The sequence below is a fragment of the Denticeps clupeoides genome, chromosome 9 (assembly GCF_900700375.1).
Source record: "Denticeps clupeoides chromosome 9, fDenClu1.1, whole genome shotgun sequence".
NCBI classification, from domain to species: Eukaryota; Metazoa; Chordata; class Actinopteri; order Clupeiformes; family Denticipitidae; genus Denticeps; species Denticeps clupeoides.
The window spans coordinates 1,553,163-1,572,636 of record NC_041715.1 but is presented as its reverse complement, the minus strand read 5'-3'; the positions used below and the strand labels follow the sequence as shown (position 1 = coordinate 1,572,636).

Genomic DNA, 19,474 nt, shown 5'->3' with positions numbered 1-19,474 from the left:
TAACCCAGCCTAAATCTAGACGCTGTGCGTAAGGCATGTTGTGTGGCCCATTGATTTTCTCTCTCACCTTGTGTACCTGTATAATGTCTCTTCCCAAGAGCAATAGAATAGGTACTTGTTCTTCTACAGGAGGTACCTTTTCAACTATCTTCTGCAAGTGTGGAAACTTCATAGCAACTTGTGGAGATGGGATCTCTGTTCTGTCATCTGGAATCATGTCACATTCGATCAGATTTGGAAGTGGGAGCTTAACTCTGCCGTCTACTGACTCAATCATAAAGTTAGATGCTGTTCTTCCAACATTATCCGACATTCCTGAGCATGTTCTGAGTTTGTAGGTGCTTGAGTATGTCTTCATATTGAAAAGCTCAAAAAACTGAGACTTAGCTAGTGACTTGTTACTTTGTTCATCAAGCACTGCGTACATCTTTTTTGCCTGTTCTCTTTTGCCGTCTGGATAGACTAACACAGGGCTTATTTTTGAGCAGGAATGTGGTCTATCTGCATCACCACCGATTTCTGTGCATTTAGAAACGACTGAGACATTCAAATTATCCTGTGTCTCCCCACCATCCTCTTTATCGGCCTGAGTACTCTCAGCTGGAGCAGGGGGTGGACCTGGATGCAGCACTGCCAAGTGTCTGTCGCTGCCACACTCTGTGCATTTTATTTGCACCCTGCAATCCCTTGCTAAATGCTGAGTAGAGCCACAACATTTAAAACAAATTCTGTTGTTCTTTAAAAATGTCTTACGCTCGTCCATGGGTTTTGCTCTGAAGCTTTTACACTTCTTAAGTGGATGAGGCTTCTTATGTATAGGGCACAACTTGTCTGGACTCTCTGTAAGCACACTGTACCTATTTTGAGCTCCACTAGCTTCCGTAGGGATGTCTGTTTTGTGTACATTAACCACTTGCCTGTTGCTGTCTTTAAAGCTTTTCTCTCTTCTGAAGTTGGTGTTAGCAGGAGGTATGATGACAAAACTTGGGTCATTTCTTATTTTGGCTTGTTGTCTTACAAACTTTGAAAAGATGCTGAAAGGGGGAAAGGCGACTCTGTATTCCTCCTTGTACTTTGCTCCTGTTGCAATCCATTTTTCCTGTAATCCATATGGTAATTTGTCCACAATGGGGTTGACTCCGCGAGCCGTGTCCAAATACGAAAGTCCCGGTAGGTATCCTCCATCTTTTGCACATTCAATGTCCTGCAAAACGTCACCCAACTCTCTTAACTTTGTGTTGTCTTTGCTGTTGAGTTTAGGAAACTGATCAATCTTTTTTAGCAGTGCGTTTTCCACTATCTCAGGAGATCCGTAACATTCTTCGAGTCTTTGCCACACAAGTTCGAGAGCTGCTGCTGGGTTGAACACGTGTGCTGAGCGAACTCTTTTGGCCCGCTGACCAGACTCAACTCCAAGCCACTTAATCATTACATCTAACTCTTCTTGAGGTGTAACCTGCAAATCTTTAATAGCATTTTGAAATGACGCCTTCCATGCCCAGTAGTTCTCTGGTTGGTCATCAAACTGCAAGGGTCCTGTACTTAACATTTCTCTCCGTGTCAAGTACCTTGTAATGTCCTGTACACCCTGTTTCTCTGCTGATGTGTGAAAAGTGTCGTACGGATACAGTTTGGGGGGATTCAGTCTCCCTTTCTGCTGTGTTTGGTCCTCCACTTTGATCCCGACCTTCTCTGCCGTGTGAGAGCTGTTATTTTTCATTACTGTGTACATATCCTTTTCAGTTTGCTCATGCGCAGCTTTGTGACGGGTGGATGGATCAACTTGCAGTGCGAATCCTTCATAGCAAATGTCTGAATGTTTTTGTACGTACTCTGCTGTGCGTTGTACTGGACCGACAGGTGTTCCCGCTATATCCTGACTCAGTACGCTTTTTGAGAGAACCTCGTCCTCTTCATAAACTGCAGCCTCAGCTTCAGCAACTGCAACAGCTTTTTCACAACTCAAAACATGTAAATGAGCCTCAAGTTCCGTTTTCTGTTTCATTATGGCTGCTTCTTTTTCTGAATATGCTAACTGCGCACGTGCAGCTACTGCCTTTGCCCGTGCTTTTAGTGCTGCAGAACTTGTTGTGGAACGTTTGGATGCATGCGAGCGAGAAGACCTTGACTGTGTGTCTGTGTTACTCGCGTTATCCAATTGTTCTGTTTCCATTTGGTCTTGTGTTTTTTCCTCTTCTAGAAGAGCCAAGCCATATTGATTCCCCGATCGAAGGCTCATGGTTGGTGTGCTGGATATCTCCTCGTGGTTGTGCTCGTTGCGCTAGTTGTCTTTTTACTATGCTGCCCTCGCTCTGGGTTTTCTAGTCTCCACCAGCTAGACGGCGAGATGACGATGCTCCAATAAACAGACTTGTATTTGCTTTTCTGTGCTGATTTATTGAAAACTAACTAACACAAAATACACATTTCTAACGCTACTAATATACAAATAATTATATTGTAAACACAAAACAAAAAGAAAGTGCTTATCTCGTCATAACCAATACTTACAGACAATTCTTGTCCAGAGCAACAAAATTCTTGCTCAATACGGGAATGCTTCGGCACTATGTTCCGCCATCTGGATTCTTATTCTCCCGTTTTCAGAGTAACCAAAATAATATGACGAGACAGCCGCTAGAGGGCGCTATAGGCCAACTTACAGCCTGCACAAGGCAGAATAATGATTGTCTTTTCCACATTTTTTGCACTTTTTTCCATATGCAGGACATTTCTGTTTATTTATGACCTTTTCGCACCTCCTCTGCCACTCACCCTTCAATTGTTCAGCTGTTTTCTCTTGACAAACAATTCTATCGTGGATCAGAGAGTCTTTCATCTGGCAGAAATTGCACGTACTGGCGAGCATTCTTAAGTCCGTTACATATTGTTAGAGTTATCCATCTTATCCAACACTTATAAAATAGAGAGATATGACACGAAGCAGTTGAGTTCTTTTTACTTGCAAGGAGAGCGATCAGAGACAACCATGCCTCCAAAAGCTCTGCCGTCTCTTCCGCTTCTTCTCTTTTTATTTAATAAAGGGCGGTACATTCATCACAGGATCACACCATATAAGCTTATAATTTGCATGTAGGGTTGTCTCTTGGTAGACGCTCCATCGGCAAGGTCTTCTTGTTTTCTTGCTTCGCTGCGGCTGCAGGCCTCCTCTTATCAAGTCGCGGTCATTCTGTTCTGCAAACAACCTTTAGCCCACCAGTTTCTCATCCAAGAGACTAATGATTAAATATAGTGCGCATATTAAAAAGAATAATACAGTTTAATACATGTGAGATATAAATGTCAAAAAGGAAATAAAAGGTAATTGCATGATAACTTATATATATTTTCCAACACATATTTATCACCTTTCTCTTCCGAAAACTGATTCCTGACAAAAAACGGTACCTCTCAACTGCCTCGTTCACTTTTGGATTACGATGATCATCCAAAGTACTTATCAATCGGTCCTCAGTCCAATCCGGTGACAAAGATCTCTTCCCGTCTCCCCAATGAGATAGCTGAGAACTTTCAGTGTCACGTTTTCGCCGGCATCCGCCAAAGTGAGATACAGCATAAACTCTTCTTTCCACGTTTTCCATGATTTCGCCAGATTAGTTGAGTCCAAGCAAAGGTTTGCTGGCGGTCTCAGTCCCAACGAGTTTTCCATCCGCTCTGCGCCTGAACTCTCCGCTCTCTCGGCCAGTCTGCCGTAGTCTCGCGTTGTGTCTAGTAAATCTCTGTGCTCTTCTTCAAGAAACAAAGCACCGCCGCCACCATGTTTCATTCTATTCTGTACTATTAACAGAATGGATGGTATAACATCCGGTGTCACACAGAATTCAGCTCGTGCCACAACAACCATCCCAACAGACGGCACCTGGGGACTCACCTGTTTAAAGCGGCTGCGACATTCTTTTGTGGACTCTGCAATTATTGTGTGTTATGTTGTTTGGTCTTCTGGCAATCACCACACGCCTGCGGCCTTTTGTTTCCCCTGTTTTCGGCCAGGAGAATGGAGCAGAACTTCGCCAGAGAAAGGTACTTCTTGTAATTCTACAGAACCTGAACTGCTGTTAGATGAACAGACTTCATTCACTGTCTGCTTGTCAGTGTCTTCTGGTGAGGAGCCACCTCAGCCATGGAGAAGACGGTTATTGTTCTCTTCAACGTTCCTGATGTGATGTTGCCCTTTAAGGAAAGTTGGAACAACCATGAATACAAGAGCAGCTCTACACACACACATGTATAATTTTATCACCTTTATGGCCAAATCTTCACCCACTCAACTTACAAATCTGCTGCTGACCTATGACCCTGCCTAGTGAACATGATCCTGATAAGTGAGCAGTGCAGCCATGAAAGGTACTTGGTTAGCAGTGTGTAGCAGTGTGTGTATGTGTGTGTGTGTGTGTGTTTGTGGTACCTTGACAATTCAGGATTTGACTTCCATCAGTCTTACCTCTGATCAGCTCTTGACATCTTTCATTTCGTCTGATGTAACAGGCAACAAGGCAGAAAAGAACAAGCACCAGACCCACGACCACGACCACGACCACTTTCGTCCAGTTCCAAACGGTGATGGTCTCTTTGTCTAATACATCTGTAACAAGAAATTAAGTTTTTTTTAAATCAATAGAGCACTAGATAGAATGAGGTAGGACAGTTAGAATAAAGTGAAGCACAATTTTTAACACACCATTAAATAGTAATTATGACAGTGTTGTAATTTGTTGAGCTGCTTTCTGTAAGATAAAAACCAGCTCTGTATTGTAATAGATTCTTACCTGTTTCTGGATGTTTCCTCCCTGCTGCTTTCTTCTCTACAAACACATGAAGGATTTTTCTGCACCAGTTCTGGCTGAATTCACCATCTACAAGATCCCAGTAACTGTTCTGGTTCCAGATTGAAGCTACTGGAGCAGCCAGTTCAGAATCAGGTTCCCATGTTTGGGTCGTGGTGTTGAAGGTCAGAAAGTCGTCACCATTTAGACCCCATTTGTCAAAACTTGTGACCTCTGACCTGTTGCCAGTGCAGCCGCGGCGTCTCTGGACAAAACCTGCAATAATTTACAGTATATTTCTTTCTGAATTATGGTTAAAAATTGAACAATTATTATTTTAGTGAACACCAGATGATGCTGGACATTTATAATTCTACACCGTAAATGTTAATGAAAAGAACCATAAATATATATTTTTTAACATAATGAACACAATGTTTTATTATAATGCATTATTCAGTAACTTATTGTAAAAAAAACTTGTGTATTGTGTATTAATCTATGGTAAAATAGTCTTTAATTTACCAACCTGCTGTATCAGTGATCATTTCCAGGATTTCCTCAAATCGTGTTACTTGTTCCTGGTACTGATAACTACAGAAGTCCCGTCTTTCCTCCAGATCTTCAGTATTGAATGTTTGATGGACCCAGTCCTGTCTGGGTTCGTCTCTCAGCCCGTTATCATCACAATAAAAGACGATTTCACCGTCAAATACAGTCGTCTGATTAAATCTGTCCAGATCCTGCTGTACTGTGGACTGGAACTCCAGACTGTGATGTTCTGCAGAAAAATTAAACATTACAATCAGTTTTAATATGTTCTCATAAATAAAATAAGTAATGCATATCAAGCAAATTGCTATGGTTTTGTTTTTGTACCTTAAAATGAATTATTTTATAAACCACTTTATATATTTTGTATGTTAGTAATTCATTTAACTTATAATGGTACATTATTATTGGTAATAAATTAATACAAGCACCAAAAAAAATCTAAAGAGCCACTCGGCTTCACGGGCTGGTCTCACGTGACATCACGCCAAGGCGTGAAGTTCCGGTGGAGGCAGGAAGTGACGTAGCGTGACCGCCCGTGTTTTCATGCTGTTCTGCTCGTTCTAGCCGGTTCATTAAAAGTGGTCACAGCTCGCAATGGTTTCCCACAAATAGCAGGTCGGTCAGCGGTGAGACATCGAATAAAAACTCCAGCGTTCGGCTCATAAACACGCCGTTATCACATTTAGTGCGTTTAACACAATACACGCTGTAGTGGACGTCATGATCTGAAATCAGCGCGTCAGGGGGAACATGGTGGAACTGAATTTATGTAACGCCTGTTTAAAGTGTAATGGCTGCCAGTACGGAAGCCGGTGGAGGAGAAGACTAACTACAGATATTAATTTTGATAAATGCCATAAACGTAAAGAGCCAGAGACTCAAAAACCCAATCATCTTCTCATCCAACATAAATGTTTTAATTAGTTGCCTATATTGCTATACAGTGGGTCTAAATCTGTCCAATACAGACTCGCTGCAACGTTTTCCTGTGTTTTACTTCCCTCCATCAGAACCACGTTCCTGAAACCCACAGTGGTGGCCTAGCGGTTAAGGAAGCGGCCCCGTAATCGAATCCCGATCCACCAAGGTGCCACTGAGCAAAGCACCGTCCCCACACACTGCTCCCCAGGCGCCTGTCATGGTGCCCACTGCTCACTCAGGTTAAATACAGAGGACACGTTTCACTGTGTTCTGTGCTGCAGTGTTTCACAATCACTTCACTATATTTACTTTCACCTATTAACCGCCAGGAAACCCGCACTAATTATCACTTAATTCCTTACTTACCGGAACTTATTGAAAGCTGTACGAAGGCTGCTAGCAGAATCCAGAGACATTTATAGTTTAGTGTGAGGGGCAGGACGCCCACCCAGTACTTGTGGTCCCGGTTCTCCACTTTTTCACCCAGCTTTTTCCTGGTTATTAATGAAGGTAGTTGTCTCCTCCAGGACACCAGCAAAAAAAAAAAAATATCTTTTTTAGAATTCCCACATTCTCGAATTTCCCTAAAGTAGCACCCCACTTTATGAGCGGTGGGGCTCAGGCCCACCTCGACTCAGCCTCGCAAGCAACTTCTGTCTTGGGTTCATCGCAAACTGCAGACTTTTTTCTAGTACTGTATTCTCACGACCGATTATTAAACGCACACCCGCTTCCCACGCCGCGCCGCACAGACTGAATAGTTCTACTTGCTTCCTGTGTCTTGTGGAAAGCGGGCGTGTCTGGAAGGAGTCCTGCCTCAGCATGAATGGTCATTGTAGAGAACAGTATTTCTCACGGAAGAGTATTATATTAACATGTTTATTCCCTTTATGTGTATTGGAACAACACAAAAACAGGAGGAAACAAAAGCAAATTTGACATAATGTCTCACAAAACTTCCTATAGCCATCAATAAGCTTCTTACACCTCTCACCCGGAATTTTGGACCACTCTTCCTTTGCAAACTGCTCCAGGTCTCTCATATTGGAAGGGCGCCTTTTCCCAACAGCAATTTTAAAATCTCTCCACAGGTGTTCAATGGGATTTAGATCTGGACCCATTGATGGCCACTTCAGAACCCTCCAGCGCTTTGTTGTCATCCATTTCTGGGTGCGTTTTGAAGTATATTTGGGGTCATTGTCCCAAGATCTCAAACACAAACCCAGCTTTCTGACACTGGGCCCTACAGTACGACCCCAAATCATTTGGTAATGGTCAGATTTCATGATGCCTTGTACACAGTCAAGGCACCGAGTGCCAGATGCAGCAAGACAACCACAAAACATCATTGAACCTCCACCATGTTTGAGTGTAGGTACTGTGTTCTTTTCTTTGAAGGCCTCATTCCATTTTCGGTAAACAGTAGACTGATGTGCTTTACCAAAAAGCTCTATCATCTGTCCACAAGACAGGATTTTGGTTTACTCAAGTACTTTTTGGGAAACTGTAGTCTTGCTTTTTTACGTCTCTGTGTCAGCAGTGGGGTTCTCCTGGTCTCCTGCCATAGTGTTTCATTTCATTTCAAGTCAAGTCAAGTAAACTTTATTGTCATCTCTTCTATATATTGTACAGATATACAGAGAGACGAGAAGACGTGGCTCCAGTTTACACAGTGCAGCATAAAAGTAGACAATGAAATACAATATACAAATAAATAAGATACAAAATATACATTTTAGCTAAAAATGAGTGTTAAAAAGTGACCAGTGATATATACATGTTTAGACTGTGCAAATAAACAACAGTAGTGATAGTACAGTTATTGGTTTCAGTGCAACAAGAAGAGGTAGTCCGTATAGCAGCGTGTGCATATTTGCAGCAATGAGGTGTAAAGTGCAGAGGTGCAACAGAGTTAGTCCACAGTGCGAGTGTGTGTGGGGGGAAGTATGAGTGCAGGTAGTGTGTTCAGGAGCCTGATGGCTTGTGGGAAGAAGCTATCATGCATCCTGGAGGATCGAGACCTGATGCTGCGGTAGCGTCTGCCGGATGGGAGGAGTGTAAAAAGTCCATGTGATGGATGTGAGGGGTCAAGCACGATGCAGGAGGCTCTTCTGATGCAGAAGATGTAGAAGATGTCCTGCAGCGGCGGAAAAGACGCTCCGATGATGTTACCGGCTGCTTTGATGATCCTTTGGAGCTGCCTGATATCGGCAACAGTGCTGTTACCGAACCAGGCGGAGATGCAGCTGGTCAGGACACTCTCTATGGTGCCTCTGTAAAACACGGTGAGGGTGGGAGGGGACAGGTCTGCTCGCTTCAGCCGTCTCAGAAAGTGGAGACGCTGCTGGGCCTTTTTGGTAGTGAGATTGTCTGAGATGTGGACTCCCAGGAACTTGGTGTCTTTTACAGTCTCAACCGTGGAGCCGTGGATGCTGAGTGGGGTGTGTGTGGGGCGAGTTCTCCTGAAGTCGACGATCATTTCCTTTGTTTTGTCCACATTTAGCGACAGGTTGTTCTCACCAGGTGGCCTGCTGCTGTACCTCATCTCTGTAAGCCGACTCATCGTTGTTGCTGATGAGCCCCACCACGGTCGTGTCGTTGGCGAATTTGATGATGTGGTTCGAGCTGTGCAGGGCGGTGCAGTCGTGAAGTGGACTGAGAACGCAGCCCTGAGGGGCTCCGGTACTCAGCTTGATGGTGCTGGAAACGTTCTCGCCGATTCGGACGGACTGAGGTCTCTCTGACAGGAAGTCCAGTATCCAATTACAGAGCGAGGTTCTCAGTCCCAGCTCGCTCAGTTCCACACACAGTCTCCGGGGGATGATGGTGTCGAATGCTGAACTAAAGTCGGTGAACAGCAATCTAACATAAGAGTCTTTATTGTCCAGGTGTGAGAGGGAAAGGTGAAGTGCAGTGGACATCGCGTCCTCAGTTCACCTGTTTGTGCGATAAGCAAACTGCAGAGGGTCCAGTGAGTGAGGGAGGTTGCTTTTCACCTGTGCCATGACAAGTCTCTCAAAGCACCTCATGGTGATGGGGGTCAGAGCGATGGGCCGGTAGTCATTCAGGCAGGAAACTGGAGATTTCTTCGGCACTGGGATGATGGTGGTGGACTTGAAGCACGCTGGGACGATCATCTGGCTCAGCGAAGTGTTGAAGACGTCTGTGAACACCTCGGCTAGCTGATCAGCGCAGTCTCTCAGCACACGACCAGGAATGTTGTCTGGACCTGCAGCTTTTCGTGGGTTCTCCTCACATCGGCTGCAGGCAGGGTGATGGTCTGGTCGGTGATGGGAGGCATGGCTTTCGTCGTGTGCGTGTTGTTCAGTGCATCGAACCGTGCGTAGAACTTGTTCAGCTCCTCGGGGAGCGTGGCATCCCCCGTACAGCTGCTTGGTGCTGGCTTGTACTGAGTGACAGCCTGGATGCCCTGCCACAGACTGCGAGTGTCTTTTGTGTCGTTGAAGTGATTCTGAGGTTAGCCCTCGCTGTTCTGAGGGCAGCTTTACTTCCGCACCTGTGCTGTGAACCAGGGCTTCTCGTTGGCTCTGGTGGTGATGTTCTTCAGGACTGTAACATCCTCTATGCACTTGGAGATGTAACAAGTCACAGATTCTGCAAACTCGTCCAGGTTAATGGAGGCGTTGTAGGTCGCCGCCTCTCTAAAAATATTCCAGTCCGTGCACTCAAAACAGTCCTGGAGTGCTGAGACGGCTCCACTGGGCCAGACTCTGATGGTCTTCCTGGCAGGTCTTGTGCATTTAAACATTGAGGGATAGTTTGCACTGACTGATGCTGCAGGACAGCTTGAGTTTATTTAAAACTTGTTTGGTGCTTCTTATCCACATTCAGACAATCCTGTGTTGCAACCTGTCGCTTCTGTTGACACGTCCACACCTGTTCCTTGCCCCAGGAGAGCATCACGTGCTTGAAATAATCTTTTTTATCCACAATTTTGAAATGGTGCCAGTATTTTTGTCCAGGAAATATTTGAGACATTATGTCACTTTTTTTTGCTCCTGCTTTAGTTTTGTTCCACATAAAGGGAATAAACATGTGTTCATGCAATACTTTTCTGTGAGAAATACTTGATTTTCAATGGAAATTGAAGTGATTGTCAACGTGGAACACAGCACAGATTTGAACCGGAATGGCCACTAGGCCACCACTGGCCCAGCTGTGGTCACATTCACAGTTATATTGTTATGGTGTCATAACACGCTCTTTATTAATCATGTGTGGCAGTTTGGGTATGGGGTGTGGTATCTGTGAGCTTTCTTAGCAAGAGCAGTTGTTTTTGTCAGGCTGTGAATTCCGAGAAGAATTCTGAGAAGATCGGAAAAAAACCCTTGTGAGCTTGTGGGAATAAGACAGGTAAAATATGGGAAATAAAAATGGGAAAAGTGACACTACTAGTTGTGAATAAATGGTGGTTTATGTGTGTGTGAGAGTGCAGACCTTTATGAGGGGCCGTTTAGGAAATATTTCAGAATTTTGTTACACAAACACACGTGAAACACACACACATTCACATATGAAACTGACAAGCATGCATTTATCCTACTGAAAACTCACACATATGAAATGCTCACATACATACAGGTGAAAAGCACACACACACATATATATGAAATGCTCACACACATACAGGTGAAAAGGTCTCTTACGTAACAAACAAAAATTAAACTTAAACTGTGTTAAAGGCTCATAAAAAGTAAAGTGAATGTCATTGTGATACACATCAGCACAGCACACGGTGCACACAGTGACATGTGTCCTCTAAATTTAACCATCGCCCTTGGTGAGCAGTGGGCACCATGACAGGCGCCCGGGGAGCAGTGTGTGGGGACGGTGCTTTGCTCAGTGGCACCTCAGGCGGATCGGGATTCGAACCGGCAACCTTCTGATTACGAGGCCGCTTCCTTGGCTCACCGGTTATTTCACATCACCTGCCCTCTGTCAACTTTACATATGTGAGAGGATCAAACATCATATAAGTCAAAATCAGGCTCCAAATATAATGTCATTTAATTATTTTGGAAATTACATGAATAATATTCAGAAGAGTTCACTAAAGGTATATGTAATGCAATGAAGGCTCTAGAAATAACCCCCAGTCTATAAAACTGCTCCCCAGCAAACCACAATACAAATAAAATAAAACCTGTAGAAAACTCACTATGCAGAAGAACCAGATATTCATGGATATTATTGGTACAAAATGGGAGCCTTTACTGGATCTAATCAATTCATATATAAGCACTGGCTATGTCCATAAATTACTTAGACGTAGTGTTGTGGAGGAAGAAATATCAAATTTTATTTGTCACATACATAGTCATACACGATACAATATGCAGTGAAATGCTGCGGATGGAACCTGATGGAACCTCCCTCTGTAGGGATCGCCTGTCCTGCATGGTGCTGTTCCTGAACCAGGGTGAGATGTTTCCAATCAAGATGCTCTCTATGGTGCAGGAGTAGAAGTTCCTGAGCACCTTGGAGGGCAGTTTAAAGTCTCTCAGGCATCTGAGGTGGTAGAGACGCTGCCGGGCCTTTTTCACCACGGTGTTGATGTGACAGGACCATGACATAATTTCCCTTCCAAGTGTCCAGGTGGGTGAGTACTGTGTGGAGGAGATGGGAGATGGCATCTTCTGTACAGCGGCTAGGACGGTAGGCAAACTGTAGTGGGTCGAGTGTGTTCGGTAGTGAAGAAATTATGAAGTCTCTGACCAGCCGTTCAAAGATCTTCATCACTACTGAGGTGAGGACTACAGGACGGTAGTCGTTGAGGGAGGCAGGATGGGTTTTCTTGGGGACCGGAACAATGATGGACTCCTTGAAGCATGTGGGGATCACCGACTGAGATAGAGAGGGGTTGAATATCTCTGTAAACACAGGTGCTAGCTGGTCCGCGCAGGCTCTGAGGATTCTCCCCGAGATGCCGTCTGGTCCTGCTGCCTTCCTGGTGTTCACTCTCTTGAAGGCTCTCCTCACGTCATGCTCGGTGATGATGAACGCGTTCTCGGTGCTGGCAGTGTCCTCCTGTCTGCAGCTGTTGGAGCCGCTAGCCGTAGCATCGCTAGCGCCTTTAGCTGCAGCCTCGAAGCGAGCATAGAATGTATTTAGTTCGTCTGCCAGAGACACGTCCGCGTTCGTCGTACCGGATGTTGGTGCTTTATAGTCCGTTATTGTCCGTAGTCCCCGCCACAGGCTCCTAGAGTCACTCTGTTCGAGTTGTGACTCCAGTTTCTTCCTGTAGCGCTGCTTCACCTCCTTCACCGCTTTCCTGACGCTGTATGACGCAGCCTTGTATGGTTCCATGTCCCCGGAAGTGAGCCCCGCGTTATAGGTCGCGGTGCGAGATTTCAGAGCGTCGCGGATGGTTTTATCCACCCACGGCTTCTGGTTGGGAAACGTTCTGGCGATCGTTTTCTGAACGGTGTCGCCCGTTAGTTTCCCAATGAAACTCACAACCGCTTCCGCAAACTCACTGATGTTTCCGGAACTACTCTGGAACATGTCCCAGTCTGCGTCCTCCAGTGCGTCCTGAAGAGCGGCCACCGATTGGTCCGTCCAGCGTGCCACCTCCCTCTGAACCGGAACTTCCTGTTTAAGCCTTTGTTTGTATTTAGGCATGAGGAAGATGGCGGCGTGGTCGGATTTTCCAAATGGTGGACGAGATTGTGCCCTGTAGCCGTCCTTTATTGTTGTGTAGCAATGGTCCAGTGTCCTTTCGCCCCTGGTGGGGCAGGTGATGTGCTGATGAAAATTTGGCGCTGCGCGTTTGAGGCTGGCATTATTAAAATCTCCTGCCACAATAAGCGCAGCGTCCCGGTGCTGTGTTTGGTGCTGTGTGAGCGCCTCCTGCAGTTCGCATAAGGCAGTGTCCGTGTCCGCTTTCGGCGGAATGTAAGCGGCGCTGATGATGACCGATGTAAACTCCCGAGGAAGGTAAAAGGGACGACACTTGATGGACAATAGTTCCAGATTCGGCGAGCATGAATGTGTGAGGGGGGCAATGGAATTGCACCAGTTGCTATTTACCATCAAACACACTCCGCCTCCCCGTGTCTTCCCCGAGTCGCGTGTCCTGTCCATGCGGTGGACCGAGAAGAACTCGGCCGGCTGGATGGCGTGGTCCGGCACCGCTGGGTTCAGCCATGTCTCGGTGAAGCAGAGGAGGTTGCAGTCCCGGATGTCTCTCTGGAACTTCACCCTGGCCCTGAGGTCATCGAGCTTGTTCTCCAGTGACTGGACGTTGGCGAGCAGGATGCTAGGCAGAGGTGTGCTGTGTGCACGGGCCCTCAGCCTGTTCCTGACGCCGGCTCGTTTCCCCCGGAGTCTTCGTATTGTAAGTGCATTGTATACTAATAGACACAAGAGTGTCTCTACTGTATTTAATGCGTTGCATGGTGGTAGATTTGCCGGTGTATGGTTGTTGAAAGAGGGTTTAAAAAACAAAAACAAACTAAACTTGGTCGGAGCAGTCGCGACGGCAGCCGACCTCACCGGCGCCATCTTGGAAGGAAAATCTGCAGCACTGCAGTTTACTTCCAGTTTACAGAATATTAGTTTGTACTGTAACATAACATGAAGTTTACAAACTCTCTCCTCCTCATTTGCATTTAAAGCTACAGACACAGAAATGTTGCGTCCTGGGAAGTCTCATTGTGAGACTGGTTAAAGTGGCTGTAATTTCGGAAACAGACTTCACATACAGTATTTGGGGACACTGAGACTGATATAGAAGCAAAAGTTTAATAATAGGTGACATGTCACTGAATAATGGACATTGGTTCCACATGATTCATTTGATTTAGGCTGTCCTAATTCCTTCACATTATTTCAAACCAAACATATTAAAATAGTTCAGCTTCATTTGATTGTAAGTTCCTCTGTATAAGGGCGTCTGATAAAAGCCATAAATGTAAACTGTTTATGTCGGTTCCACCCAGTGCGAATGGGACTGTGACACATCGAACTGAATTCCTGTCAAGTCCTGTCACGTCGGAGTCTGATATACGGAAGAAGATGAACAGCAAAGGGACAAGGGAAAGAACAGTTTATTGCTGTTCAGGTATTTTATTCATCATTTGTAAACTGTTATGTTATGTTACAGTACAAACTAATATTCTGTAAACTGGAAGTAAGCTGCAGTGCTGCAGATTTTGATCGTGAGGATTATAGATGGAATAAAACGAGTTACAGTCAAGATTCTTCTCAACAGTGAAAGTAAAAGTTAAACCAGCAGGTCTGATCTTTGGAAAAGAAAATGGCTTCAAAATCTTTCTCAGAAGAGGATCTCTCCTGTCCTGTGTGCTATGAAATCTTCAAGGATCCTCTCATCATGTCCTGTAGTCACAGCGTCTGTAAAGTTTGTCTACAGAAGTTCTGGGAGAGTAAAGAATCTCGAGAATGTCCAGTCTGTAGGAGAAGGAGCTCAAAAGAACCTCCTCCTAATCTTGCTTTAAAGAACCTGTGTGAGTCCTTCTCAGTAGAAAAGATCCAGAGATCTTCAGCAGGATCTGAGCTTCTCTGCAGTCAACACGGTGAGAAACTCAAACTCTTCTGTCTGGAGGATCAGCAGCTTGTGTGTTTTGTGTGTCGGGATTCAGCCAAACACAGAAACCACAGATTCCAGCCTGTAGATGAAGCAGCAGAGGAATTTAAGGTATCATCAAATTATACAGTTATGGTCGGTATAATCAGTCAAACTTTTGTCTTCACCAACCTGTTTAAATATATGATCAATTTTTTATATTATTTTTAAAATATAATAATATTTACTAGCAACACACTTTTAAAACAAACCCAATACTGAGCTGAAGGTTTCAGGTCTGTTACATGATGAATCTTTTTTTCTGATTTTTTCAGGAGAATCTGAAGATGAAACTGAAGCCCCTACAGAAGACGCTGAAGATCTTTAAAGACGTTAAACTTACTTGGAATCAAACAGCAGAGAAGATTCAAGTAAAATAATAAAATACAACATTACAAACACTGAATATCAATAATACTGTACAGCTACAATTTAGCAATAAGAACAAAGACTGTAAACAGAATATTAACAATATCAACGTTAATCACACACAGATCCAGACCCAACACACAGAGAGGAGGATTAAGGAGGAGTTTCAGAAGCTTCACCAGTTTCTACGAGATGAAGAAGCAGCCAGGATAGCAGCACTGAGGGGGGAAGAGGAGCAGAAGAGTCAGATGATGAAGGAGAAGATGGAGAAGATGAGTAGAGAGATATCATCTCTTTCAGACACAGTCAGAGCCATAGAAGAGGAGATGGGAGCTGAAGACGTCTCATTCCTGCAGGTACCAAGACTGTTCTTGCTCTACCAGGATTTTTATAGATTTTATTAATAATAACTGGCATATTCCTGTTTCTCAGAACTACAGAACCACCATTACAAGGTAACTGACAGGCTTCTCTATCATCTCTGTGGTTCTGAACCCAAACCCACAGCAGCTCTGACTCCTGAATGTTATTCCAGAACCCAGTGCAGACTGGAGCATCCAGAGAGGCTTTCAGGAGCCCTGATCCATGTGAAGAAACACCTGAGGAACCTGAAGTTCACAGTCTGGGAGAAGATGCAGGAGATTATTCACAGTGAGTCTCTCACACACACGTACATGTAATAATAATTAGAATAAAGAATTTGTGATGATATCATAGAAACTGCAGCAAAGTTTACAGTCTGAGAAAGATGCTGGAGATTGTTTACTATAGTGAGTTATTATAAACAGAAACATGTATTAATAAATAACAATATTTGTGTTTATTCAGTCATATCAATCCTAACTTCTGAATATAAAATATCAGACTTGCATCTTCTCTACCAAACCTCATGTGTGTGTTTTTCTCTCTTCAGCTCCTGTGACTCTGAATCCCATCACTGCTCACCCACGACTCGTCCTGTCTGAAGATCTGACCAGTGTGAGATACAGTGATGAGAGACAGAAGCTTCCTGATAATCCAGAGAGATTTGGTCTGTATGCAGCTGTTCTGGGATCTGAGGGCTTCAACTCAGGGACTCACTGCTGGGATGTTGATGTCGGGGGAAATACAGGCTGGTTACTGGGTGTCATGACAGAATCTGCAGAGAGGAAGGGGGACGTTTACAGCAGGAGTGGAATCTGGTATATGCGTTATTATGATGGTAAATATAGAGCAGGTTCTACACCGAATCCTGCGACTCTCCTCAGTTTTAACAGGAAGCTGCAGAAGATCAGAGTGACGCTGGACTGGGACGGAGGAAAGTTGTCATTCTCTGATGCTGTTAATAACACACATCTACACACTCACACACACACTTTCACTGAGAGAGTCTTTCCTTACTTTAATACTGGCTGTAAACTCTCTCCTCTGAGGATCTTACCAGTGAAGGTTCGTGTATCAGTAGAACATCAGAGCTGAAGATGATGCTGCATCAGTTTCTGGGTTTTAAACATCACAGAAACGAGTCCCAGAATCTGATGGTTGTTTCTCTCATTTTTTTCCACAATTAATTGTCAGTCTATAAAACTCATATTTGGGTGTTTTTTATGATGATGATGATGATGATGATAATGATGATGGTATTAGGGATGAATAGGAGCTGATCCTCACACACACACACATTTACATTTACAGCATTTACCAGACGTCCTTATCCAGAGCGACTTACAATCAGTAGTGACAGGGACAGTCCCCCCCTGGAGACACTCAGGGTTAAGTGTCTTGCTCAGAAGAAACATTCTGTCATGTTCATATCTAGTGGCCGGGTTTGTATTTTAAAATCGTGTTTTTATCTAAATAACTAGGCTTGAATATGGTAGAATATCGTATTGTAAATTCTCACTGTTTGACCCTGAGAGGCGTCATTTCCAAAGCAGCAGATGTTCCCAGAAGGATCCAGTCCAGTCCAGTTTTCCACAGTTTTGTGTTATAAATGTTTTATTTTTCATGGCTGCCACTGATCATTAAGGGTGATTGGCTCAATTCAGAGGACACATTTCTTTGTGTCACCATGTGCTGTGCTGCTTTGTATCACAAAGGCAAAACAATAAAACACTTTCTCTTGTGTGTTGTTACGTTTCTTGTCCTTGGGTAGTACGATTGAGGGGACGGACTTGGTTATTGGTGACTCCGCCCACACCACCATGTGACGTCTACAAGATGTATTTAAGGACGCCTCTTACACACAGACACGCCCTAGTGCTCACTAGAGGTGTGAACCTTCACTGGCCGCACGATTTGATTCGATTACGGTTATCAATGCACTGATATCGATGCATCACGATACATCCCATAAATGTTCTACATTGTCACATTATGATACAAGAGTTCAGGTCTCGTACAGCTGTGTGGAGGCTTTGGTTTGCTACATTGAGCAGCGTTCAGTCCACGCTCAACTTGTAGCGGTCGTATATACTGGTAGTTCTCCTTTAAATGAACACGCCACTATGCTGTGGGCGGAGTTAGTCGTCTGCCCCGGTCCTGATGCAGATCGAGTCTCCACCAAGGAGAGGAACCGAGCAGACTGGTCCAAGCTCCTGTGGTCCCTTTATTATTTCATTTTGTATTACATGAAAGCAGGAACGTTTTTGTACGTGTAATGTTCCCGTCTCGTGTACCAGTGGTTACCCACATTTACCCGGGCGTGGCAGGACTGAGGTGCTTTAAACATAATAAACAGAGAGCGTGAAGGAAACCCCTACAGCGGCGTAAGATTCTTTCCTCCCTGCGGGCCTCCTTTCTCTGCATGCTTCACCAGAGGTTCACAAACTACACACCGACCCAAACCTGCTACAACCTGAAGCCACAGATCAGGTCCACCACGACAGTGTCGTCATCAAACTAGATGATGGTGGTGGAGTTTGCACAGTCGTATGTGTACAGGAAGTACAGCAGGGGGCTCAGAACACATCCCTGGGGTACTCCAGTGCTGAGAGTGATGGAGGATGAGACATGTCCACCCATTCTTACTGCCTGTGGTCTCCCAGTTAGGAGGTTGGAGATCCACTGACAGAGAGATGATCTGAGTCCCAGGTGCTCCAGCTTGGTGGTGAGTGTGGAAGGGATTATCACATGTGTGAGCTTTTCTTGATATGTGGTCTAGGGGACGCCTCATAGTGCAGAGTTCACTACTTCACTGGTAGCTGCTGCTGGAGTTTTAATAATGTATGTAAAATAGTACATTAGACATGTATTTTTAGGATATGTCATCATTCTCAACTTCTTATTACTGGACATCATTCTTTTACATTCACATCATTTGGATGCATGAGACGACATATAAATCAGTATTACACCAATAATAGTTGATCTACTGTTTATTTACTTCCCTTGAGATATGGATCTTCATACCAATAAAATAAACTCTGGAGAGCCGAGTTTTACAGGTTACGCTACATTTCAGTTTTACTTCATGATTTTGGGCTAAATAAGAAATAGATGTTGCTATTGATGTTGATGATGAGTTGTGCTGTTCTGCCTCAGGCCACTAGGTGTCAGTAGCGTTACGTAGCATTTTTATTTTAAAAGAGAACAAGACATTTTATATACTATTGATTTTCAATTCAATTTTATTCTGCTTGGTTAGATTTTTTAATACTTTCTTGTTCACAAAGAGAACAAGTGAAGTAAAGAGCAAAAGGAAAAGTCTTTACTCGGAACAGAATACAAATAATATAAAAAAAATAACATGTTGGCAACAAAATGAAACAAAATAAATTCAATGGAAAGACAAAAATTCATAATAAATAAATATATGCATAAGCAAGGCAACCAGTGTCCTGGTGACAGATACAGTATGTGCTGGGCTGTGGTGGCCTAGCGGGTCGGGAACCAAACCTACAAGTAAAACAATCAAACCCTCAACCTTGTGCACAATAACCACTGTACAGACTCCCACACGAATTTTTAAGGCCGGTGATGTTTTGTCGTGGCCTACTTGTGCCTGGCCAGATATTCCAAAGTCCTGCATGAGGCTCACCTCCCAGAACAAGATCTCTATCCTCTCACTGAGGAACTATTTACAGATCAGGCCTCAGTATTTTGTCTGCTGTTTGTCTTTTATGACTACAATAAATTCTCTATAAAGATATTTAGGACCTTTTTTGGATCTAATCTCTTGGAGAAACATCAGGCTATGGGGCCATGTGGCCCCCATGTGTCACTCTTTCCCCTTTTTCTGTCATATTCTGATTATGTTGAG

General features: G+C 44.2%; 1 protein-coding gene across 2 annotated transcripts; it reads left to right on the top strand.

Moving 5' to 3' along the window:
- The first annotated feature begins 14,052 nt into the window (after window positions 1-14,052).
- Window positions 14,053-16,692, top strand: LOC114797417 (zinc-binding protein A33-like). Of its 2 annotated transcripts, XM_028992375.1 has the most exons (7): window positions 14,053-14,343; window positions 14,494-14,937; window positions 15,141-15,236; window positions 15,360-15,590; window positions 15,667-15,689; window positions 15,770-15,885; window positions 16,148-16,692. In XM_028992375.1, exons 2-7 carry the CDS (start codon window positions 14,539-14,541, stop codon window positions 16,690-16,692), a joined length of 1,410 nt encoding a protein of 469 aa, XP_028848208.1. In that variant the 5' UTR covers window positions 14,053-14,343; window positions 14,494-14,538. The 2 variants fall into 2 exon arrangements, with proteins under 2 accessions (XP_028848208.1, XP_028848207.1); XM_028992374.1 differs by having other exon boundaries at window positions 14,053-14,937.
- The last annotated feature ends 2,782 nt before the right edge of the window (window positions 16,693-19,474 follow it).

What these genes read in the sequence shown, in the direction of transcription:
- LOC114797417 (XM_028992375.1), top strand. Translation starts at nt 14,539, where the DNA reads ATGGCTTCAAAATCTTTCTCAGAAGAGGATCTCTCCTGTCCTGTGTGC. An exon ending in AAGACGTCTCATTCCTGCAG is followed by an intron (nt 15,591 to 15,666) that starts GTACCAAGACTG and finishes CCTGTTTCTCAG; the next exon opens with AACTACAGAACCACCATTAC. An exon ending in TACAGAACCACCATTACAAG is followed by an intron (nt 15,690 to 15,769) that starts GTAACTGACAGG and finishes ATGTTATTCCAG; the next exon opens with AACCCAGTGCAGACTGGAGC.